Here is a 24,648-nt window from a genome sequence, read left to right as displayed (position 1 = left end):
GGGTCTGCATGGGCCTGCTGAGTTTCTACCTAGAGTTTGAGAGCAGATACAGGTTCTAGTGGATTGGATGTGGAGTTTGAGACAGAGAAAGGGTCAGGGTGACTACAGCATAGGACCATCTGGTTTGGTGCTTGAAGTAGCATGGCCTTAGTTGTCCATCGATGGGATGCATAGGCTGGAACGCTAACCTGGGGAGAGAGCCTGGGTGTTGGGAGTGATGTCGAATGTCTGAAGACTGATTAGACTGAGAGAGCTCTAAGGTGATGATGTGGAGAGGACTGGGCCTGGGATACAAGAGCCAGAGGAGAGTGCTGGGGTGAGGGCAAGAGGTAGGTCCTGTGTAATAAAATAACAGAACTGCATGCTTTGAAAGAGCAATAGTGTTAGATAGAGAGGATCTGAAAGGTGGGAACTGCTGCTTGAATCCATACAAAGGAATAGTACAGGCTGGGTTTAGGAAGTTAATACTCTTTGGTTGCCCTCAATTTTCAAAAACCTGCCATTCTGAATATTTTTAAAGTTCTGGACGCAGAAGGGCTTTACGGTTTAAGGAATCTGAGGAGAGGGGGGAATATTCCTAGTGCTCCACTCATTCCAGCATTGCTGAGAGTATCTGGCAGCTGCCTTCTCAGTTTCCCTCTGTGTTTTTTTTTTTTTTTTAATTGTAATCAGGTTGTACACAATGGATTTTTTTTTTTTTTTTTTTTTTGGCTTCTTTATAGTAGCTCCTCCCCCTCCCCACTGTTGGTTGCTATTGTAATCTACCTTGATGGAGAGCTCTGCCTGGGAACTGATGGCTGTTGACTGAGCATTGGGGGGATCGAATCACATCCTGCTGGCTGAGGATTCCTCCAGCTGCCTGCTCGCCTTTGTGAATCTGCACGGGATGCTTGCTGCCCTTTGTCTAGGGATGGGGAGTGCTGCAGGGAGAGGGGAAGTGGTTAGAGGATGGGGTGGGCTGAAAGGAGCCCCTGGAGAAGGCTGGGGGCTGCCCTGTGATGAGTGGGAAGCAGCTCTAGAAAGGACCTGAGCAAATAGGCCTTGGCTCCTAGGCCTGGGGACTGGAGGGCCATTCTTTCCTTTACAACCTCTTCAGCAATTACACTTCAGCCCTCAAGGGTTTGAAAGAAAAATTACAATTTAAAAGGAAGACTCCGGGTGCATGATTTGCATATGAGTGGCATCTGTATAATTAAGAACAATTAAATTCCCTGGCTGAATTGAAAGGGAGGCCCCAGCTACTTTTACTGGGTCCCTGTGGAGTGCAGCCTGTGGCTGTCAGTTCCCTGGAATTCATTTGGCAGAATATTGCCCTCTTCCCTGACTGCTTGTAATAAATGGAATTCTGGAACAGACTCTTTGTAGCTCTCCCTGATTTGCCCATCTCTTATTCTCCGTTCTGTCTTCCCTTCCTCCAGGGAGGGGCCTACACTCCACCTGACCACTGGCAGAGCTCTTAACAGGCATCTTATTCGACTCTTTGAGTTGATTGGTCTTTCTTTACTAATAGAGGCTACTGAAGGTCTTGTCACTTGTCAGTCTCTGGGCACATTTCTGATTAGCTCCATGTTCCCTGCCTGGAACCCACTGATATTGATGGCCCTGGGAGTTTAGTGCTTTCCCTCTTCTCCTTGGTATGTCCCATGGTCACCTTCCTCTCAGTATTGCCAAGGAAGCAAGACAGTTTCTTGGTTGTTCCTCCTGGTTTTAAAACTTTGTAGTGTCCCTGTGTGGATTAACTCAAGTAGAACAGGCGTGCAACTGCTTGCTGTTGCTGCCCCAGGTGAAGGAGGTACTGTGTGCCAGTATGCACAGGTTATGCCAGTCTTTGAGAAGTAGATTCATTTGGGCTCTTACTGATGAGGCTGTCTTAAGTTATTTTTCTATTATTGAGAAGAAAACCATGGCCAAGGAAACTTGACTTTATTGGGGGTCAGTTCCAGTTTTAGAGGATGAGCCCATGGCCTGACACCAAGGAGTCTGACGGGAGGCAGACAGGCATGGTGTGGAGCAGGGCCTGCTTACATGTGGTTCACAAGGGGAATTTGTGGGGGGGATACACTAACTGGGCCCACCTCAAACCCTAATGACACACCTCCCCCAACAAGGCCATACTTCTTAGTTGTTCTCAAACAGCTCCATTAACTGATAACCAACCCTTCAAATAAATGAGTCTGTGGGGGCCAGTCACATTCAAACCACCACAAGGCTTCCTTTTAGGACTTTGTTTCTGGGATGCCAGATGGGGACATCACTCATGTGTTCCTTTTGCCACCTCTTCTGTCTCTGGTGTAACATGTCAATCAGGAGTAGCACTCTATCTTTGACTCCCTAAAGTGTCTCAGAGGTTTTCGAGCTTCTGGGCAGATGGTAATGAGGCAGAACACTGATTCTCAGCCAGCCATATGCAGCATTTGTCCTTGACATCAGCACTTGGCTACAGCTTTTGAGGACCACAGTCACAGTCAGTGGGCTTTTCCTAGTGAAAGGCAGTAGACCATCTTTTTCTTTTTTAGACATTAGGTTTATCGACAGGTTTGGGTTACGTTTATGCATCTGTTACCAGAAAGCTCAGAGGCTAGACACCATGAAGGTCTGGCCTGGCCACATCGCTCTGGTGGCAGACAGTTGCTGTGGCATTTGCATAGGACTATTGCCTCAGAGTAGTAGCTGCTGGCAGTTTCTGTCATCAGACAAGGGCCAGAAGTGGCCTCAATTGCAATGAAATGTTTTAGTCACATCTCCCTTGAGAGATGCAGAGCTATGCAGCTGCTGCTCCAGGTCTCCAGGGTCCCCACTGCACGCAGACGACTGTGGTTCCTGTCCTTCGCTGCTGTGTCATTGCAGAGTTGGAAGAGGACATACAGAAGCGGCCACAGCGTTTCTTGAAACTTCTAGGGTTCCAGCCTGTTTACTAGAACTTAGATCACTGGCTACATCCACATTCAGAGGAGCCTTGCATATGTGCCCAGCTAAGACCCCATTATGAGGCAGAAGAAGGGCCTGAGTGGTGTTACAATCTATCACAGAAGGGCCAGAGAACAATCTATCACAGATCCTGGCTTAGAAACATAAATGGTCACCATTGTATGGTCACAGGAACATTGCTTTGACACAACGCATTTCTGAATTGATCTCCTGCCCCCTCTGTCTTGTATTAAGGAATACTTCTGGGCACATTCCAGACCTTAGTCTGTTTTCTTTTGAGTTTTATATGAGAGAAAATAGCCTTTAAGCCATTCTGTCAGTAGGATTATTGCATAGAAGTGACCTTGATGGTAACTCGTGTTCTGTGGCCAAGTGTGTGATAGGTGTTCAGGGGGCAGCTCCAAAGAGACTGCTGCCACATTCCTATTGGTTTATCACATACTTATTTGTTGGTTCTGAGGTTCAATCCCAGAGCCTATGTACTCGAGCCACATGCAAAAGCTACACCCCTTCATTACTTTTTAAAACATTGCTTTCAGAAGGTAGTATATTTGTACTTTCTTCCACAGAAAGGAGTTACACTTTTTGAATGGCACCATATTGTGCAAATATTTATACAATTAGAATAGGCCCCCGTGGAGTTGGACATTGAGCCACAGTTTGGATTGTGTGAGGTTCTCATCATTGCTGTAAAGCCAGGAGGCTGCTTCATTCTTTGTGGCCAGACGGACCATGAGGTCCAACCTTCAAAAAGCAGTTAAGCTGGGTGTGGTGGCGCATGCCTTTAATCCTAGCACTTGGGAGGCAGAGGCAGGCGATTTCTGAGTTCGAGGCCAGCCTGGTCTACAGAATGAGTTCCAGGACAGCCAGGGCTATACAGAGAAACCCTGTCTAAAAAAAACACAAAAAACAAAAAACAAAACACAAAACAAAACAAAACAGTTAAAAGGGTAGAAAATCCACTAGACTCCTCTGGCAATGTTGCTTACATTGTGTATCTTTGTCTAAACATTATTTTGATGATTTACTTGTGTTGGGTAAGAGCCTAATGCTGGTAGGTAGAAGTGAATGCCAAGAACTTGCTATTCCTGTATTATTATAAAAATAAGTCCACCTATCAGATTGATTCTAGTGCTTCTAGATAATCTTTTAAAGAGCCAGGCTCACAGTTGGCCTTTGATCACTGTGATAAATACCCACAATAATCAGCCTATAGGAGAGAGGGTTTATTACTTAAACTTGTGCAATTTTAAACTTACTGTTTTGAAAGGCTTCATTCCATGGTGGGTTGGCCTTCCTAGTTTGGGGTCTGTTGGAAGTTTGGGGGTCTTTGGAGGACCCTCTTAGTCAGAGTTTCTATTCTTACACAAACATCATGACCAAGAAGCAAGTTGGGGAGGAAAGGGTTTATTCATCTTACACTTCCAAATTGCTGTTAATCACCAAAGGAGGTCAGGACTGGAACTCAAGCCAGGTCAGGATACAGGAGCTGATGCAGAGGCCATGGAGGGATGTTACTTACTGGCTTGCTTCCCCTGCCTTGCTCAGCTTGCTCTCTTATAGAACCCAAGACTACCAGCCCTGGGGTGGCACCACTCACAATGGGCCCTCCTCCCTTGATCATCACCAGCTGAGAAAATGCCCCACAGCTGGAGCTCATGGAGGGACTTCCCCAATTGAAACTCCTTTCTCTGTGATAACTCCAGCTGTGTCAAGTTGACACACAAACCAGCCAGCACAAGGGCTTAGCCAAACCATAGCACTTCCCTTCAAGGGACTGTAAATACCTGAATGTCTAAGGATACCTTGGGAGCTGGGTATGGCCACTCTCATTCCATGGATGCATTGCTTGTCTCTGCTCATGGAAGAAAAACCCTCTTCTTTGTCTCCCCGTTTTTGTTTGCTGTGTGGATCTCTGCATTGTCCTCTTTGCTGTGTGTAAGATTACTGCCTCAGACTCTAATACTAAATTATGTTTTGTACTACCTTTGCTGTCCCAGACCTGGAAGAAAAGACAACATGGATTTTGTACTTTGCACATTATGAAATCATATTCAATTTCTTTTAACATGATAGTATGATTTCCCTCTAGAGTCTAGGGAAGATGTCAGTCTTTAAACCACAGAGGAGTTGTACCTGAATTGAAGAGAGGAGAGAGTTGGAGCAGGACCCAGGAAAACATGCCCTTAATTCCTGCCCTGTCGTTTGACAGGCATACAGCCCATGTGGCTGCTGGAGTTCTGTACAGCATGCAGAATGTGCTGTGACTAAGTGTGAATATGGTGGCATATTTTGAAGCTTGTTGAATTGGAAATACAGTGCTTTTTGAAAATACAGTCCTGCTAGTGGGAATGGAACACAAGAGACTTGTTTGGTGTGAAAGCATGAAATCCCTAGAGACTTCTCAGAGCCACTTGCTTGTGGAATTAAGGAAGGCTACAGGAGTGGGGTTGACCAGATGGCTTCCCCGAGGACACATAGGCTAGCCACTCAGCAGGGTGAGAATTGTACACACCTCGTTCACTGCCATCTTGGATTCCACCTGGAGGTTCTGGCAGCTGTCCCTCCAAGAGATACAGACGGAATGTCCAGCCAGGAGCGTCACAGAAGCGTCTAGGCCACAGATATACACAGGCTTGGGAAGTGAAATCAGCTAAACACAACAACAACAATAGTGCTGGCGCATCTAAGCAGAAGGGAAGGTACTGAAACGAGTTGGAACTGACAGAATCCTAGGAAGAATTAAGAGTAGGCCTGGGGAGCACAAGCTGGACGGGATTTGGCAGAAGAGCCTGCTGGGGGCATTGCACAGCTACACTACTTCTGCTGTGGTTGCCTGCCCTCCCTCCCCCCTCCCCTCCCTTCCCCTTCCCTTCCTCCCCATTGTTTCAATGCCTGATGCCCTGCCTCAGGTGAGTTGGTCTGGTCACATCTTGGTCATGTGACAGTATTTTAGCTGCAAGGGGAGCCAGTTCAGGTAGCCGAGCAGCTGCCTACCCTCCATGCTGTTAGAATCTCCTTTCTCTAACCCCACCACTATTTAGTATGTCCATCTGGGCTCTCTGGGCCGCGCTCTCTTGGCTCTTAGCCCATGGTGGTTCTCCTCCCTCCTGCATGTTCTTCTTTCAGGGCAGCTCCTCTCCTCCCTCCTTGTAGCTCTCTCTCTAAGCCTGCGGAACCTCAACCCCACCTCTGTCTCTTCTGCCCAGCTATTGGCATCTTTAATCACAATTACCCCCACCCCGGGGCCCAGGGGCTACAGGCACAGTGCAGACTCCGGGTCTTCCCCCACACTTAGCGTTACAGTCGACAGTGAAAGACATGGCCTTCACAGGGAAGAGCCTCCTTCAATCTTGTACAGAGGCACCGAGAGAGGAGCTTGAGGGGATAGACTGTGCAGCTGTTGTGGAAGGACAGACTACGGCACCAGTTTCCTAGAAACCCAGGAAGGGCTGCTCCAGAGATGGCAGCCAGCAGAGAGATTAAGGCAGCTCAGCCTTCGACTCTACACATAGCTTGTGGATCCTTGATGCTCTTAGCAGAAGAGTGGGAGGGCTAAGTGATCATGGGGAGGGGCCAGGCCTTGGAGCCAGGGGTTCCCTGTCTGAATTCACATCCCATTCTACCTGGAGGAGGATGGCTTTGGCAAGTGTTTGAAGCCCTCCGGTCGTTTCCTCATGTGTGAAATTGGAATGACTTGTGGTTACTGTAGGATACCTGAGGTGACCAACACTTTAAGTTTCTGTTGGCTAGTGATTGTAGTGTGTCCTGCCAATGTCCACTGGGCGAGTTGGAGGGTTGGACGGAGGAAAAGAGGTAGCAGGAGAGAGTTAGGTCTTTTTGGACGGGTATAGAGTGAGGACACGATGTAGCTACGAGTGTCTCCTGGTTTCAATGGTGGATCCATCAGGACTTGCCACCAGAGGATTTAGATTTAATAAGGCTTGCAAGATTAGGATTTTAGTTGCTGCATCCAGCGATTGAGTTACTGTCATTTCTGAACGAAGTTTGTGTTCATGAGGTGGCTCATCTGGGTGCAAGAGAGAAAAGTACAGAAGCAGGGTGTGGGTTTGCCTGAGGTGCGCCACAAAGGCCATGGGGGGTTTGAAGCACAGGGCTGGCTTGGTAACGACCTGCCAGTGAGAACCTAGCAAACTGAGTGGAGACATTTCAGGAGCTCCAGGCCAGAGAGTCTCCAGGAGATAAAAACAGGTCGGCCGTTGCCCGCCAGTGCATGGCTGGCCAGGCTGCTGAGACAGAGTTGCCGGCACAAGCACAGGAACGAGTCGGTTCATTTTTAAAATATTTCCCGCAACAGTGGGTGGCCAGTGTTGTGTCTCACAGTCAGCTGTATGGAAGGAACGAGCCTCCAGGAGGTAGTCAGAAGCAGTGTGTGCATCTTAAGGAAGTGGCTAAACTAGGAGAAAAGAAAGCCTCAGCTTTATCTCCTGCAGCGTGGTTGAGTGCTGTTTCTTCCGTTTGTTTGTTTTTGTTTTCCCAGAAAGGTGCTCATTTTCAGTAGGAGAGCCTCATAGCTTGCCTGTTAGCAGACACACACCCTGGGCTCTGGCCCGCTTGGAGCAGGCATGTTTCTCCGGGTGAACACCCGCCCAGTGCTAGCAGGGCTGTGGCCACACTCCACCTCGCTCCTCTCTGGCAAGGAGGAGCCTTGCCTTTGCTCAGCTGACAGCCACCCAAACAACCAGACAGCTGGCTGTAGTTAACTCATTTCCATGTCAGAGCTGCGGGGCTCGTGTTTTAAAAGGGTGTGTGTGATGTCTGCACCGGAGCTGACTTTTTCTAGGAGTAAGGAATCCAGGTAAACACACAGTTCTGCGAATGTCAGCTGCATCCAGCACATTCTACAGAACAGGGAACTGAGCCCTGCACCCTGAGCGCCTACCACAGCTGTGTCTGACGCAGGCTGGCTCATTTCTAATCAAAGGTCTTTTCTCTTGGACTAGCCACCTTTCCAAACTTAGTTTTAATTTAATTTTATTGGCTTTATTTTATATGTATAGAGAAAAATATGGCTGACGTTTTTTAGGAAAAAGAGAAAGACAAGAATTTGGATCATTTAGACAGAGATAAGCCTTTAAAAAGTATGGGGTGCCTTGATTTTGGGGCATTTAGACAGCAGTAGACCTTTGAAAAAGTATGGGATGTCTTGATTTGGGTCATTTAGTCAGAGATGGGCCTTTAAAAAGTATGAGGTGACTTGTTTTTGGGTCATTTAGACTGAGATCGACCTTAAAAAGTGGGATGACTTCATTTCAGTTACTGAAATATAGATGAACCTTTAAGTACTGTGGGATGCCTTGATTTGGGTCATTTAAACAGAGATAGACCTTTAAAAAGTGTGGAATGCCTTGGTTTGGGTCATTTAGAATGAGCTAGACCTTAAAATACTGTGGGATGCTTTGCAGCTGTGTCTTGACTGCTGAAAAGGTTCTGTTTCCTGCAGAAGGTGGACATCTTTAAAATATGGACTTAAAGTAAGCAGGAGGATGTAGATCAGAAGGAAAGCATGTCATTAGCTTACACATGGTTCTGGGTTCATTCTCAGCCCCCATCATCCAGTAAGAACTAAGAGTGTGAGAAATAGGGGTATATAGATAAGAGCTCATGTCCTCTCGGGCATTACCACCCGTGTTTTCCATCACTCTCCCTGTCACAGAAGTGCAGAACAGCTTCTGTGTTGTTCCCTTGTAATAAAAAGTGTATCTTACAGATACAGGGTAAGAATTTAAAACACATAGCATAAATGCATAGTTGACTTTTATGAGCTGCATTTGTTTACTTTGTGTCATCTGGGGCTCTTCTGGAGTAAGAGGCCAGGTTGGCATTCCCCCATAATGGGTTGTGTTATTAAGGGTGAAAGCTGCAAAGGTAAGGCTGGCCTGTGAAACTGTGGGGGTGAGAAGGTGGCTTATTGTCCATTTACCACAGCCTCTCAGGGTTATTTCTTTAAAGGTGTTGGTTTGGAGATGTCTTTAGTGTTTGAACCACAGTATTAAGTTTTTAGCACTGATAATCTGAGGATAAGTTGTGATGTCCATATGTAACTAAATTATGGCCGCTTGATATTTAGCCACTGTTGGAAAGCCAGCCATCTTTCCCCCTTAATATTTGCACTGCAGTAATGAACACGAAGTCCCTGTGACTCCGAGAAGTGTGGGACTGTCTCTATCCATCAGCCATCAGTTCTGCAGCAGACACCAGCCCGAGTCCTCTGGTCTAGTTCAGTTCTGACACTGTCTCTGGTCACATCCTTCAGACCAAGACCACAGTCCCAAGCCTCTTTCCTACTTGAGGTGCCCTGCCACGAGTCTGATTGTTTCACCCACACTTCTGACGCACAGGCTGCAGGCAGGCTTCCCATAGCCCTCTAGGTTTTTGATATATTGGATAGAACAACTCACAGAAGCCAGGGAAACATTAGCTCAGTTTTATTGTAAAGGGTGTGACAGAGGACCCCTGTGAGGCTTTAGGACAGGCAGGTAAGAAGGGTATATATGGAGGCTACTCCTCGCCACCGTGGTCCTTCCATGTTTCCAGCTGTGGGGTCTCTATGGAGACTTGTGTGCGTAGACGTAGGCTGAAAGGCTGGCTGGGGATCCAGCAAGGCTTGTTTAACTCTCCTGCAGCCTAAGTGCAGCACAGCTTTCTCCATGCTGCCTGCAGGGCCCTAAGTAAGGACAGGTCAGAGAAGGTCTTAAAACAGAAAGGTTGGGTCTCTAAGATTTATTGTGAGGGAGTTAAGTTGTAGTTTCGGGGAGGGAGCCAATCCTCAGCCCTTCTTTCTGAGAGCATGTGTGTGAAGACTCTTCAGATCCACATTGTCTCTTATGGGCTTTTACCTCTCAGACCTGTTGTTTTAACTTACTTAATGTTAAGCTTCCATATGCCTTGATATGCTTGCTGTCCAAATTTTTAGGGCAGGTGACATAAAATCTATTAACAAGGAAAAAGAATCTTCTGTGATTTCAGGGGGTGGGGGTGGAAATCACTGGTGGGATTTTGTTTATCTTTTTAAAGTTAAGAGAAATTTGGGGTGTTTCTGCTATATTACTTTAAATTGACCCCCAGACACCTGACTTTTGTTGAGCACATGAAGTTTCTGACTGTGGGATTTGAGAATCTGTTTTGGGGGAGGTAGTCCAGTCTGTGCTTCATTTGTTCTATTCATAGACTGTCACTATCGCTGCATTGGGATCTCAGTCCAGGGGCCAGCATGGGCACTGAGCCCCAGCGGCCTCTGCATCTGTCTCCTTCCTTTTTTATGAGATGAATGTCATCCTCTCTGTAACATAATCCTATGGTTATTACATAAATCATGGGCAGGCATGAAGCAAAGGCCATGTCCTCTCACTTTAGCTCCACAACAACTGTAAGCTACATGCTGCTGTCCCTGCATTTTCTTTTTAGGATAAGGCAGGCACTAACAAATTAAGCTACTGACCGGCTCAGACCAGGAAAGCAATGGCCATGGCTGTGGAGCCAGGCTTGTGAGAGCTGCAGCTCAGGCTGTCACACAACAGGCTAGGCCTGGTTGGTTCCCAGATAGTGTTCTCCCTTCCAGCAGCCACAGGTCTGAGTTAAGAGATTTGCCTTTTTGTGCTTTGTGACCTTGTAAGTTGAGCAAATCCTCCAGGCTTCGTCTGCCTACTTGGAAACCATGTGCAAAACCCAGTGTTCAACTCGTGGCTCTGGCACTAGACAGGAAGGAGCTGCTCTTAGCTGCTGTTGCTCCTTATTAATATAGCACATTTCTGTGGCCTTTCTAAGGTTGCTTGGGGTTCCCCTGGAATGCTATGCCCTGACCAGCTTGCTGTAGTGTGTGCCCATGGTGCACCCCTGAGGTTGTCACTTCTGGAGGCAGCCAGTGGCCTTACTTACAAGGAAGCTGTAGTGCTGGGCTCTAGAGTCTGAAGGAATCTAGTCTCTATTGAGTGGAAAAGTTGACAAGAGACCAAAGTGTCACTTTGATTTTGAACCCAGTTGGTGTTGGAGATAGGATGGAGACTCAGGTAGCTCTGAGCAGATGTGTTTTGGAGGAAGGGAGTTTGAAAAGATTGCAGCTGGACTTGTGAGGAGGACCATGGGGCTGGTTCTCCTACCCCTCCATAGAGTGTGCTGTCAGGAAACAGCAAACCTCTGAGAAAGATCTTCTAAAGGTCATCTTACTTCTAGCTGGCAGACTTAAAGTCCAGATGACAAAAGTGGGACCAGCTTCCTGAGAGCTTTGACTATTCTGAGTCTCTGAATAAAGCATGCTCACTTAAGGAGTTTCTTTCAGTAAACATCTCTGTGCTATGTAACTTTCAAATAGTCATACCTCTGTCTGTCTATCTGTCTGTCTGTCTAATTAATCCATCTAAATGTTTATATATCTTGTTATAGCTTTATTATATTTTTCATTTACATATGCTTGATTTGTTTTTCTACTGAATTGATCTATGACTCTTGACTTTTTAAAAAAGTTTATTTGGTTTTACGTGTATTAGTGTTTTACTTGGTTGTATGCATTTATGTGTAGCGTGTGCATGCCTGGTTCCCTAAGAAATCAGAAGGGCAGTCACATTCCCTGGCACTGGAGCTACAGCTGGTCGTGAGTCACTGTGTAGGTGCTGGGAACTGAACCTGCCTGGGTCCTCTGCCGGGACAGGAAGTACTCCTAACTTCTGAGCTATCTCTCCAGCCCTGTGACTTGTAAAGGGGAGTGAGATCACCTGGAGCATCCAGAGGTGCTGAGAATGTGACTCACCATGTGAGAGTTTATGTGATTCTTATTCAATGAATGATGACAGTTCCTGTCTCAAACCCAGTACTCAGGAGCTGAGACAAGAGAGGTCCATGAGTTTGAGACCAGCCTAAGGTACATAGTGAGTGCCTGGCCTGAGCTACAGAGTGAGCCTTTATGTCAGAAACAAACAAAACTAAGTGAACTAAATGAATCCAGACCTGGTTGGAAATTATGCCCCCCTCCAGCAGCCTGTGACACACTGACCTTTCCCTGGTGTCTTAGTCAGGGCTTCTGTTCCTGCACAAACATGACCAAGAAGCAAGTTGGGGACGAAAGGGTTAATTAGCTTACGCTTCCACATTGCTGTTCATCACCAAAGGAGGTCAGGACTGGAACACAAGCAGGTCAGGAAGCAGGAGCTGATGCAGAAGCCATGGAGGGATGTTACTTACTGGTTTGCTTCCCTTGGCTTGCTCAGCTTGCTTTCTTATAGAACCCAAGACTACCAGCCCAGGGATGGTACCACCCACAAGAGGCCCTCCCACCTTGATCACTAATTGAGAAAATGCCCCACAGGTGAATCATGGAAGCATTCCTTCACTTGAAGCTCCTTTCTCTGTGATAACTCCAGCTGTGTCAAGCTGACATGCAAAATCAGGCAGTACACCTATTAACCATTGGCCTAAAGAATTCAGGGGCCAGAGTGTCCTCAAGCCTGCTTTACGGATGTGTTTTACTTTGTTTTGGGTGTGTGAAGATAGACCTGTTACCTCACTTCATGCAGAAAGAAACCTTCTAGTCATTAAGTGGGGCTTCATTTGTGTCATCATGTGCTGGCAAGATCTGTCCATTTGACAAATTTATATTAACTGTAAGCTAGCCAGTTGTAATTTTTTTTTTTTTTCGAGACAGGGTTTCTCTGTGTAGCCCTGGCTGTCCTGGAACTCACTTTGTAGACCAGGCTGGCCTCGAACTCAGAAATCGCTTGCCTCTGCCTCCAGAGTGCTGGGATTAAAGGCGTGCGTCACCACGCCCAGCGCCAGTTATAAATTTTTAGAACTCTAGATCAAATTTATCTATAAGTGAGTAAAATTAGATAGCATGAATTTAGAGTCATTGTACTGAGTATATGATTGCAAAATACAAATTTAAAACTAAGCAATTAATGTGTCTTTTCTTTCTTTTTCTTTTCTTTTTTTTTTTTTTGTCTTAGCTTCTCAGATAAACTGTTCATTGGAAAAGGCTTACATTTTCAGCCGTCAGTTCTAGATTTTGGAATACAGTAAGTATTTTTTTTTAATTATAACTAAATTCATCTTATTTGTATTTATTTTCAGCATATCTTCTTAAAGTTTTTATTTTTAATTATACATGTATGTGTTAAGAGTTGTAGTTATATCCACATGACTGCAGATGCTGACAGAAGTGGGAAGAGGCCATTGGATCCTCTGGGGCCGGAGTTACTGCAGTTGTGAACTCTTCAACACGGGTGCTGAGAACTAAGCTCCCGTCCTCTGCAAGAGCAACATAAACTGATAATCATGGAGCCCTCTCTCCAGCCTCTGGCCTCAGTGGATCCTACATGATGATATATACACAGTGTTCTATTTTAAGCATATAATAATGAGAAAGTATCTCAATCCTGAGACTTGTTAAAGGAATATTTTCATGAAAGGGAGAATATAAAAGTTATCTTAAGCCCTTTGAGTTTTTTTATGTTTTGCATTGCTAAGGTTTGCAATTAGGCCCTTGTCCATGCCTGGTATATGCTTTCCTACTGAGGCATACCGTCAGCTCCCATTCAGTTATGCCATGATATGCTTTATACTATTTGATAATAGCTAGACTTCAGTAAGAAGTCAGTGATACGTCTTAGGGTGTTTTTTGGAACAAGTTTGATTATTTTATAATAGAAAACTGGAATACTGATGATCTCTGAATCCTTTTCGGCCAGATGCAATTGTTTGCCTTCCCTGCTGTACCCTCAGGCTGGAAGTTGTACTCTATTGATAGTTCCTTCGTTAGTTGTGGACGTTTAGGCGGAGAAGATGAGATACGATGCAAGGAGAGTCACAGTGCTAAGAACCATGAAAGAGGAAATGCAGGCTTGGGGATCACACAGGAGAGGAGGCAGCTTGTCTGGGGTGCAGTTAATAAAACTTAAAGACTGGTAGCAGGCATTGAAAAGGTACATCCTCAGTTTGTCCCCTCAAATCTCTGCTCAGGCTCACAACCTGTTCAAGAGATGCTGGGTGAAGTTAGCGGCGATGAATGACCCTAGGGCCAGTGGGGTCTGCGGTGCTTTGAGCTTTTACCTGCCATTCTTGTCACTTTCTGACATTGTCATTGCCTGCATTTCTGAAGGTTAGAGCAACAGGGAAGGAATGAGCTGTCTTCCTGAGCTTTTCAAAGGAGGTTTTGCTAAAGGGAGGAGGAGATAAAATTGTTAAAGTAGTTTGCTAACTTTACAAGATTCTAGGTGTCTGAACTCATTCCTGAACTATCTAATTATTAACAAGGTCCTGCACTGTAGTCCTAGCTTGGAAGTCACAGAGCTCTTTTTCTCCTCAGTGCTGGGACTAAAGGTTTGTACTACCATGCTCAAAGTATTTTGTATTGAATTACTTACAAAAAATAGATTAAGAAATTTTTTAAAAGTTGAATTTATAATCATTTATCTGATAATATAAGTTAAATGATTTATAATTTCACTGACTTCAAATCTGAGAGAATAGTTTACACAAAGCTTTTTTTCTTGAGGAAATTATGTGTGTGTGTGTGTGTGTGTGTGTGTGTGTGTGTGTGTGTGTNGTGTGTGTGTGTTTGTGTGTGTGTGTGTGTGTGTGTGTGTGTGTTTGTGTGTGTGTGTGTGCGCGCGCGCGCGTGCGCTCTTGGGACTATTTTAGAGACTGTTTTAGATTGGTAGGTATAATCAAATGGATTGTGGTGAATATAGCCAGAGTAGGAAAAAAATGTCGGTATATAGGATCCTGGCTGTCATTTACTCTTCCAGAATATAAAATTCTATAATATAGGAGCTGGAAAGAGGGCTCAGCGGTCAAGAGCACTTGCTACTTACTCGGAGGATGAGGGGGCTCAGTTCCCAGCACTCAAATGACAACTCACAACTGTCTGTAATGTAGCTCCAGGGAATCAGACAGTCTCTGCTGACCAGGCACAGCCAGGCATGCAACCCGTATGCACATACATACAGGCAAACACTCATATGCAGAAAATTAAAGAAAATTTAAAATTGTGATCTATGTATATATATATATATATATGTGCTACATTTGTCTTAATTAGTCATATGCATTAAATTACTGGTTCTGTTATCTAAAAACATTGAATGGTTATGTAAGTGGCTTTGGTTTGAAAGGGTTACTGATTTTTAGACTTGAAATACCTTCAGAAGATTCAGCTAAGCTATGTAATCCTTTGTAGTTTTTCAGTATGTTAAGGTGTTTTATGTCATTTGAGCTGTGTTACTTTGTCATTTTGTTTTCTTTGAGACAGGGTCTCACTGAGTAGCCCTAGCTGGCCTGGACCTCAGAACAGGCTGGTCTCAGGCTGTGGCAAACCTCTTGGCTCTGCCTCTGTACTGCTGGGATTAGAGTGCAGTAACAGAGCCTTTTCATCTGAGTTTCTGATGAGTTCCCAAGGGTAGCTGAGCCATTATCTGAGCACGTGTAGCCATCTGTAGATGCTTGTGCTTGAGTACAGGGCACAGAGGTTCACACACTGGTCGCTGAGAAACAGTGCAGTTTGGCCAGGGTCGAGTCTCAGGGGTGGGGGCAGGAAGCTGTCACTCAGTCACTCACCATGCTAGTTTTCATGGTAGTGAAAGTCTGTCACTTAGCTTCATTGATAGCACCTTTAAGGAGTGACTGGTGCTTTCCTTCTTCCCACCCCCTGGCTCCTGTATGGTTACCAGGACAGCACAGCAGCCATGGAGCTCCTGATTCCCTCCCTGCTGGTTCAGCTTTCGCCCTCCTCTTCTGGGATCAGCCTCAGGCAGACTGCAGACAGACGGCAGACCCTTCACCCTGTCCTCCAGTCTCTTCCTTTTGCTCCCTGAGAGCTTATCCTAAGGGTTAAAGTTGTGCCAGTTCCAAGGCTGGAAGTGCTAATCATTCATAAATGTTCATCATTCTTTTGTCATATTAAATTCATAGATTATCTTCCAGTTGTCACTACTGAAGGAAATTCATACCCTTTTAACACATGTAAAAATAGAATATTGAAAAGTAGAATAAAAATAGCCAGTGGCTTCTGTGTCTGCTGGGATTCCAGTGGCTGCAGACGTCCTGCTGTGGAGGGAGAGTGCAGCCATCTCTCCTTAATGCATTTCTCTGAGGTCTTGGAAACCAGAACACATGTGACTAGTATGTAAAGTATTAGGGGCAAGTTTAAGTAGCTCAGTTGATTGGTTGGCACCTTTTAGTTAAGGCCATGAAATCTGTATTCATTTATGACAAGAAAGGAAGACATGAGCCCAGTTCTATGGCTGGGTTTATTAGGTGACCCTTATGTTTATAGTAGGGTTTGTTGTTGTTGTTGTTGTTGTTGGTGGTGGTGGTGGTTGGTTGGTTGGTTGATTTTGTTTTGGTTTTGTTTTGGTTTCTCTGTGTAACCCTGGCTGTCCTGGAACTTCCTCTGTAGATCAGGTTGGCCTTGAACTCAGGGATCTATCTGACCGCTGCTTCTCAAGTGCTGGGATCAAAGGCATGCTCCACCATGCCTGGCAGGAAATGATTTCGTTTTAATTGAATTATTTAATTAATTTTAAGTTAATTATTTAATTAAATTTGGGGGCTAGAGTAGTAATTCAGGATTTAAGAGGGTTTGCTGCTTTTCTGGGGGCCTGAGTTCAGTTCTAGCACACATTGGGCCATCTCAACCACCTAACTTAAGCTCCAAGAGATCTGACCCATTCATCTGAACTCTGTGTGTGTGTGTCCTCCCCCAGTACATACATGTGTGACCTACACTCAGTGCATACCCATACCTATGCATGAGAAAAGTACAGTTTAGACATCAAAAGGACAAAGGTTTTAATCACACAAATTGTTTTAGTTATAAGTGGAGGTTCTAAAATATTTATAATTTAAAATACACACCAGATATATTAAAATCTTTCATTAAGATAAGTGCTTAGAAAAGTCCCTGTGAGAGCTGGGACAGAATGTCACAAATTGAGTGGCAGGTTCACAGTGTTCCATATGAGAGAAACAACATGCATATTGTTCTTAGACAAGTGAGCTTTTTCCTGTGTGAGGAAGAGTAGCCCAGGCTGGCCCTAGACTTGCCACTGTGTAGGGAGTCCTGCCCCCAATCTCACAGTTCTGCTAGAATAAACAGCACATCTTTATTATTAGCAAAACTGGAACAGACTCTAAGAAATACAAACATAACACATGAGGACCCTGCTTAAATCGGAATGTAGGTTTATTTGGGGCCACATTAACCAGAACTGTAGATTTGGGGACCTAGAAGAATGAGTGCAGTGTGGTTCTTGCAGGCTCTACTGCAGCCTGGTGGAGCAGGTAAAGTCAGTGTGAGACATACATAGGAGCTAGAAGGAAGTGACCACTGCAGACGGCTGGGCTGGAAGCCTCTCCTGCGCTCCACAGTCCTCTTGCTAGGCTGCCAGCCAAAGCTTCGATGTGACGGCCTCTCCATTAGATCATTACTGGGAGATTGGCGAGAGGGTTTCAAATACTGTGGAAAGCCTTTTGCCTCTTCAGGTTTTTGTTTTGCTTTTGAGACAGGATTTCCCTCTGTACCTCAGGCCGAGAGCTCATGGTTCCGCAGCAGCCTCCTGAATGCTCTCCCACAGTACTGAGCACCCTGAGAATTCCCTGTCTTTTCCTTTCTCCCTCTTAAACTATCACAAAAATGTATTTACCAAAAAGTGCAATCTGAAAGTGTGCTTGCCCCAGTTTTGAGAGTAAATTGAAATAGGCAGTTGAGGGAGGGATGTGGGTCTCCTTTCTGACCAATGGCCAGCTTGTTCCAGGGCTCGGAACTCCAGGGTTTGGTTCCTTCATATTGTTTCTTTGCCTGTAGCTGCCATCTCAATATATTGATTGGTCATGTGACAAAGGGAAAGATTCCTCTTAGTACTCCTTGGATAAGTCTGCCCCATTTAATTTCACTGATCATCTTTCATACATGTATTTCTTTAGCTTAGAAGGCTGGGCCTTGGTTGAGTGTTTCCTTGGTGGGCTCCGAGAAGCTTTGAGTGGTGAATACAGTTTCTTAACTAATATCTCTTGATTTGAATGAGAAACCCTAGATATGTTAGTACATGCAGAGTGTGTTTGGTTTTATAAACAAAAAAATGTGAAAGCATTTAATAATGCAGATATATACTGAATTCTTACCACAGAAACACATCGGTCTCTGGTATAGGTTGTCATTACTCATAAAAATAAAGGGGTTTTTGTTTCTTTTAAACCTGTTATGTATTAAGTGTTTTATTTCCAACAAGATTTGACAATTGTTCTGTTATGAGAACTATTTCTCTTCAGAGAGGAGCTATGCAGCAACTATCCCCATCCTACTAAGGTCCCAGTGACAAACCAAAGTGTGATTTCACCAAGTTGGACTTTGAGTTTATTGGGGTTACTTACTGTGGGTGAGAGGTTACTGGAAAGACATGGGTAACCTCAAGGCAACTGAACTGAGAAGTCTTTAGCCAGCACGAGCTCTCCCTGGCTCTGCAGATGGTGCCTCCTCCTTTCAGGGCTCCACAGCCTATATACACCAGCCCCTCCTCTGGGAGGGAATGCCACCTGTCGACACACCCAGCTGTGATCGCTCGAAACCAGACACAGCTGAACTCTTGATGATGGAGGCTTTGGCCCTGAGGATGGTACCGTCCACCCTGTTCTTCTTTTAACTTTATAATGAACATTGATAGCTCTCTGGGGTTAAAAATATGTATAGACTAGAGATGCAGCTCAGTGGTGTGCATGGCACCTCAGTCCATAGCATAAATGATGGTGTGTAAGTGCATGCGTGAGGGATACTGATAATCACAAGTACCTTGTCTTTCCTCTTCCCCAATCAGGTTCCTGGGACATCCTGCGGCGAAGCTTCTCTATGCGTACAACCCCAGCAGGGAGAGTGAGGTTGTGGTGAACTCAGTGTTTACAGCTGCTAGACATTTCCATGTGCCGCCTGTCCATTGCAGGGTGAGTGCTGATGAATCTGGCTTTCTGCTCATCACCCCTTTCCAGCCATGTTTCCATTTGGTCGCTTGTTGGTTGCCTGTGTGTACTTTCCCATCCATGTTCTTTCATGGTCTTGGTCGTGCTGGAGACTTAATGGGGAAACATGTTTAAGGAAACTGTAGTAATGTATGTGTATTGAAAGCAATAGCATGGCTCTATCATGGGTAGAGAAAGTTCATGTTATGGATCTTAAGGTTGGTATGGAAACTGAGACTTCTAAACCTTGCCCTGGGTGTAGAGTTGTGTTCCCTCAGACCACATAAAGCTAGGGTTCCTTGTGAGTGTAGTTAACTCAAATGGTGAGTTTTTTCAGTTGCCTTGAGCTTCCTTAAGCTTTTAATTATTTTGATTGCCATGTTGCTTGATGTTACAACTTTCACAAACTAACGAGAACGAGGAAATGTTAAAACAGAGAAGCCTGCGTCTGGTCTATGGTTGGTTTGGTTTATGCAGATAAACACTGTCCCTGGTCTTTAGTACCATGTCAACATATTTAATAATAATAATAAAAAAAAATCTGCCTGTCTGTACATCATCCTCTGTACTTAAATAGAAACAGACTGTTAGGTACAAACAGGCGAACATGTGGGCGAAGAGGAAAGTAGAAAGCAAGGCACACGACTCCAATCTGGAGTGAGGGAATTGGGCAGTTATTTGCCATGGTTGGCAGCTGCTCTTGGAGTGACAGAGATGGTCAGTTTGGAGAGGCTCGGGGCTTCATGATGCTGATAAAGGATACAGGATATGACCGAGGAGCTGTTTGCAGCAGTCAGAAGGGAAGAAAGTCTGTGAATATTTTTCAGATGGCTGACTAGGCGCTTTCCTTTCAGGTGATTCCAGCAATGGGGAAAACATCCTTCAGAATTATTTTCTTACCTACTGAAGAAGGGAGCATTGAAAGCTCTTTATTTATTAATACCTCCTCACATGGAGTCTTCTCCTATCATGTGAGTACCTTCATTTTGCCGTAGAGTTTGGCTGTTAATTTAGAGTATGACTGTTTTTAAATCTTGGAGAGATTTCCTGCTCTTTCATGTCCTTAACCTACAGCCTATAGCGAAGCTAAGTCTATCATCTTCCAGGCTTCTGCTTGGTGGGCCACAGAAGACCTTCCCTGCAGCCTGAAAAGCCCCGGGCTTTCGAAGTGTGTTAGAATGAAGCCAAAACTACATTCCATACAGTTTTTTAGAATAAAACCTAGCAGGCTTCTCCCTCTCAGACAGGTGAGAGGGGTACTCCCTGGGCTGCTCCGAGATTGTTGCCTGCCTCCTCTCGCAGATGTGTTTATGGTCAGGAGACATTGCTGAGTGTGTGGCTGCCTATTCTGGGGAAGCTCCCCGTTCACATGGCTGCTGAAATCTAGACACTGGGAAGGACACATGCAATACCGTTTTGCTGTCGTTACCAGAACAAGGGTCGTAACCTGTGGTACCCAGGACATCCTAAAGATGTGGTACCAGGTAGTTTAAGCATCAGGATCACTTGTTTGTGCTTAGCTCTCATTAGAGTCCATCAAACACGTTGGTCCCACATCAGAAGAGAAGAGTTTTGCATTATGAGGACCAGTTAGGGACTTTTGTAGATGGAGACAGACGTGTTGGTCAGCAGGTGTGTGTGTGGACAAGGCATGCTGACACTGACAGATGCGTGCTTCTCTTGCTTTCTACAGGTCTATGGAGTGGGCACTCGCAGAGTCTCTACGGAAGGGTCTGCGGAGCAGCTGCCGAATGCATACTTTCTGCTCCCGCAGGTCCAAAGTATTCAGCTTTCACAGACACAGGTCATTATAATAGAGCTACTTTGAATTAACTTGTAGAGTATGCACAGTCTATTCTGCATGATCTTATTAGGGTTTTACTCTATTTTGAAAAGTCTTGAGATATGGAAATAGATGTATTTAAAGTGTCATTGAGAGCTATGCATTCCTTTTTTCCTTTCTTTTGTGTGTGTGTGTGTGTGTGTGTGTGTGTGTGTGTATTGGTTTCTTTATTTTAGCTACTGGGCTATGGGCTCATGATTCTGTTTTCATTTTTGTGCATCCATTTCCTTGAGTGTAACTCGATGATGAGGCTGAGATAGACCCTGAGCTGTTTTATAGGCTTGTTAAATTTGACTGACTGTTCAAGAAGACAGAAAGAACTACTAGAACCACCAGCAGGGACAAGCTTCCAAAGATGTTACCATCCCGTTCCTCTCCCTCCTTCTTGTCCTGCCTGGTTATGACTTGCTTTTGTTTTGGTATTGTGAGGTGGGCTTACCATGTATCCCTGACTGGCCTAGAACTTGTTATGTAGACCAACCTGGCTTCAAATTTAGAGATGTGCCTGCCTCTGCCTCCTGAGTTCTGAGATTAAAGGCATGCACCACCACACCCTGCAGGAGGAACATTCATTTTTGTTTCAGTAATTTCATACAATTAAAAATTATTTTCAGGCACATTTCATTAGCAGCTTAGAGGACTTGTCGCTACTTTGGTATTTACCTCTCTTTTCCCAAATTGAGCCCATTGTCATCTGCTTAAAACCTCTTAGTGCATGTCTTTTTTTTTTTTTTTTTTGAGATTTATTGATTTTATTTATATGAATACATTGTAGCTGTGTTTAGAAACACCAGAAGAGGACATCAGATCACATTGAGCTACTATGTGGCTGCTGGGAATTAAACTCAGGACCTCTGGGAGAGCAGTCAGTGCTCTTAAGCACTGAGCCATCTCTCCAGCCTTGTGCATTCTCTCAGATGTTAAAAACACATACATAACCTTGGTACAGTCCTTACTTACCCTGTGTGGCCTTGCATGGGGTTGGGTGGGGTGTGAGTTCAGGCCCTTTTGTATGAAAGGCAGGTGCGGTGCTCCTGAGGTGCAGCCCCAGGCTGACTGCTGTCTCTTCAGTCACATTGCACACCACTTTCCTCGCTTCCTCTGATTGCTCCTGGATTCCATTTATCTTCCACCACTGACCGACCTTTGCACCTGCGAGTTTCCCCAGCCTCTCCTCCTCTCTTCTCTAGTCTGCCCTTATTTCTACCTCTTTCTGTTCAGAGATTTTCTAAGACAGGTGGAAGGGTGTCTGTTCCTCCCAGCCTGGCTCATGGTCTCTGTTGGAATGTAGTGGAACAATTTTCCTTCTCTTTAGAGCACACATGTCACGAGTGGGTAAGAGGGCTTGCTATGCAAGCATGAGGACCTGATTTCAAAACCTCTAAACCCACTTGAGAGTCAGGCATGTTGTCTGGGTGCTTCTAACCATGGTGTCGTGGGAAGAGGGACAGGAGTGACACTTGGACTTGCTGGCCACCACCTAGCTTCCAGGTTCTGTGAGAGATCATGGTCTCAATTGAAAGACAAAGTGATTCGGGACATCTGGCATCATCCTCTGGCATCCACGCTGTGTACATGGGTGTGTATGTCCATACCTAGACACATTCTCCTATAGAACATGGGCATGCGTGCGCACACACACACACACACACACACACACACACACACACAATGTAATCACCGTCCGAGCTTTGCTCCTTGCTCTGTGAAAGCGGTGAGTTCTGAGTTCTGATTTAGATTTTCAGGAAGCTTCCTTCCCCTCACCAGGTGGGCGTAGCTGAGATCTCTAAGTTGTCAGTAGGCTCTACGGCTGTCCTCCATGGGCGGTTTCTGTTCCCTGCCCTGGGCTGGCCTTGCTGATAGTGGCTTGGCTCTTCTTGATCTTGCTCTAGCAGATACAGGTTGAACAGCCCTAATATGAAATACAGAACATTAAAAAAATTCCACACCGTTTGAGTGTGGACATGATATCCCCAGTGGGAAATTTCACACACAATCTCATATACTTATTTACAACTAGAACACAGACACACCAAAAATATTCTCTATATAAGCTGTGTTATCTAATGTGTGTGTGAAATAAATTTCATGTTTAAACCTGGATTCCTTCCCTGATACATTTCATTAAGTATAAGTAAATACCCCAGAACTCAAAAAGAGCCCACACCTAAAATCTTCCTGCTTATACATTTGGAAAAGGGGAGTTTGACCTGTGCTTCCCTTTCTGCCATTTTTTCTCTTTGCATCTTAGCTTATTTTGATACATCTTACTAATGTCTAAGAGACACTGTAAAAATCTACCCATGGAAAGAGCAGTTTAGTGTGTTTAGTCACAGAGTGGTGGACTACTGTTACTCTCTGATCTTGGCACGTATTCCTTGCTTCAGGCCCTGGAAGCTGTTTCTGAGGGGTGCAGAAACTGCCCAAATGGCTGCTCTGTTATAAAGGAGGTTTTTGTTTTGTTTTGTGAATAAGAGAGAAAGAGAACATCTAGGGATCTCTGGAAGATTCCAGAGCAGAGAGAAAACAGACTGGACATGGCCCAGGCTATGTGCAAAGGAGCAAGAACAGTAAAGAGGGTAGAGGAGACAGAGAAGCAGAGGAGGATGAGCCAGTGAGAGTCAGGAGGGCGAGCCAGTGAGAGATGGGAGGACAGTGAGAGACGGGAGGGCGAGCCAGTGAGAGATGGGCGGGTGAGACAGTGAGAGAGTTAGAGACATGGTAGTTGGGAAGGGGTATAAAGAGGTCCAGGATCTGAGGTTTGAAGGGCCAGAAAGACTGATGCAGAGACTTTGAAAAGTATGACAGGTACTTAGAAGGCAGCCTGGAAGCCAGCGTGGACTTTGATATTCTGATAGCCATCATAGGTATATGTTAAAGGACAGCTAAATGCCTGTTCTTTCAGAGTCAAGAGAAATGGCTCCTTTTGGGAACTGGAACCCAACCCAGTTCACAAATTCCTAAAGAATACTGGCTTTCCTCTGCCAGAAATCCTTCTACAGTTCAGTTTAAGCTCATTTCTGGATGCAATGGACTGCCTGACAGTAGCCACTGCCCTTGTCTTGTGTCTGCACACTTGACATAAAGGAAATATGGTCTTTTGTGATTGTCATCTGCCTCTTAAAACTTTCCAAGTTTCAGCAACATCTTTCCTTTCTTTAAACTGCTGAATAGTATCTGTGTATGGACACCACACTATGTGTAACTCCATCCGTTCATTTGAGTTGTTTGGTTCTGACTGCTATGAATATTGTTGCTGTAGGCATTTGTTTGCTTACATCATGAAGGGAAGTCAGGGCAGGAACACAAGGCAGGAAACAAGAGGCAGGAACTGAAGTAGAGACCATGGAGGAGTGCCTACTTCTTACTGGCTTGCTCCTCATGGCTGTACAGCTTGCCTTCTCATACAACCCAGGATCAGCCAAAGGGTAGCATCAGTGATAGTGGCCTGAACCTTCCCACATCGATCCTTAAGCAAGCATTGCCCCCGTAGACTTGCCCATATGCAGTTCTGGTTAGGGCACCTTCTCATTGAGGGTCCCTCTTCCCATGTAAACCTAGGTACATCAAATTGACAAAAAAACTAACCAGCACAGACGCACATCTAGGAGTACAATTTTGCTAAGTAATACATTTTAGGAGCTGTCAAAACTTAAAAAGTGCTTACATCATTTTATAGTGCCACCAGAAATGGTCATCAACTTTGCCAACACTTCTTATCTGCATCTGGTTTCTTTTAAAAACAAACATCCTAATGGGCATGAAGTCATTTGATTTGCATCTCCATAAAGGTTAAATCAAAGAGCACCCTTTGGCGTGATCATTGAAACTTGGGTGTCATTTCTGAAGAAGTGTCTATTTATATAGCTGGAGAGATGACTTAGTGGTTAAGAGCACTGACTGCTCTTCCAGAGGTC

At 45.0% G+C, this 24,648-nt stretch overlaps 1 protein-coding gene across 5 annotated transcripts in view; it reads left to right on the top strand.

Annotated features, from left to right (window-relative positions):
• Tmem131l (transmembrane 131 like) overlaps window positions 1-24,648 on the top strand; it is a 136,459-nt gene that overhangs the window by 56,528 nt on the left and 55,283 nt on the right. For all 5 annotated transcript variants that reach the window (XM_029537465.1, XM_021195896.2, XM_029537463.1 and 2 more), the window contains exons 4-7: window positions 12,888-12,956; window positions 18,750-18,873; window positions 19,743-19,859; window positions 20,582-20,692. In XM_029537465.1, the coding sequence (XP_029393325.1) occupies window positions 12,888-12,956; window positions 18,750-18,873; window positions 19,743-19,859; window positions 20,582-20,692 (421 nt within the window). The remainder of the gene's footprint in view (window positions 1-12,887; window positions 12,957-18,749; window positions 18,874-19,742; window positions 19,860-20,581; window positions 20,693-24,648) is intronic.

This window comes from Mus pahari, chromosome 4, assembly GCF_900095145.1.
Source record: "Mus pahari chromosome 4, PAHARI_EIJ_v1.1, whole genome shotgun sequence".
Classification (NCBI taxonomy): Eukaryota; Metazoa; Chordata; class Mammalia; order Rodentia; family Muridae; genus Mus; species Mus pahari.
The sequence above is the reverse complement of the archived record's forward strand: the minus strand, read 5'-3'. Positions and strand labels throughout refer to the sequence as shown.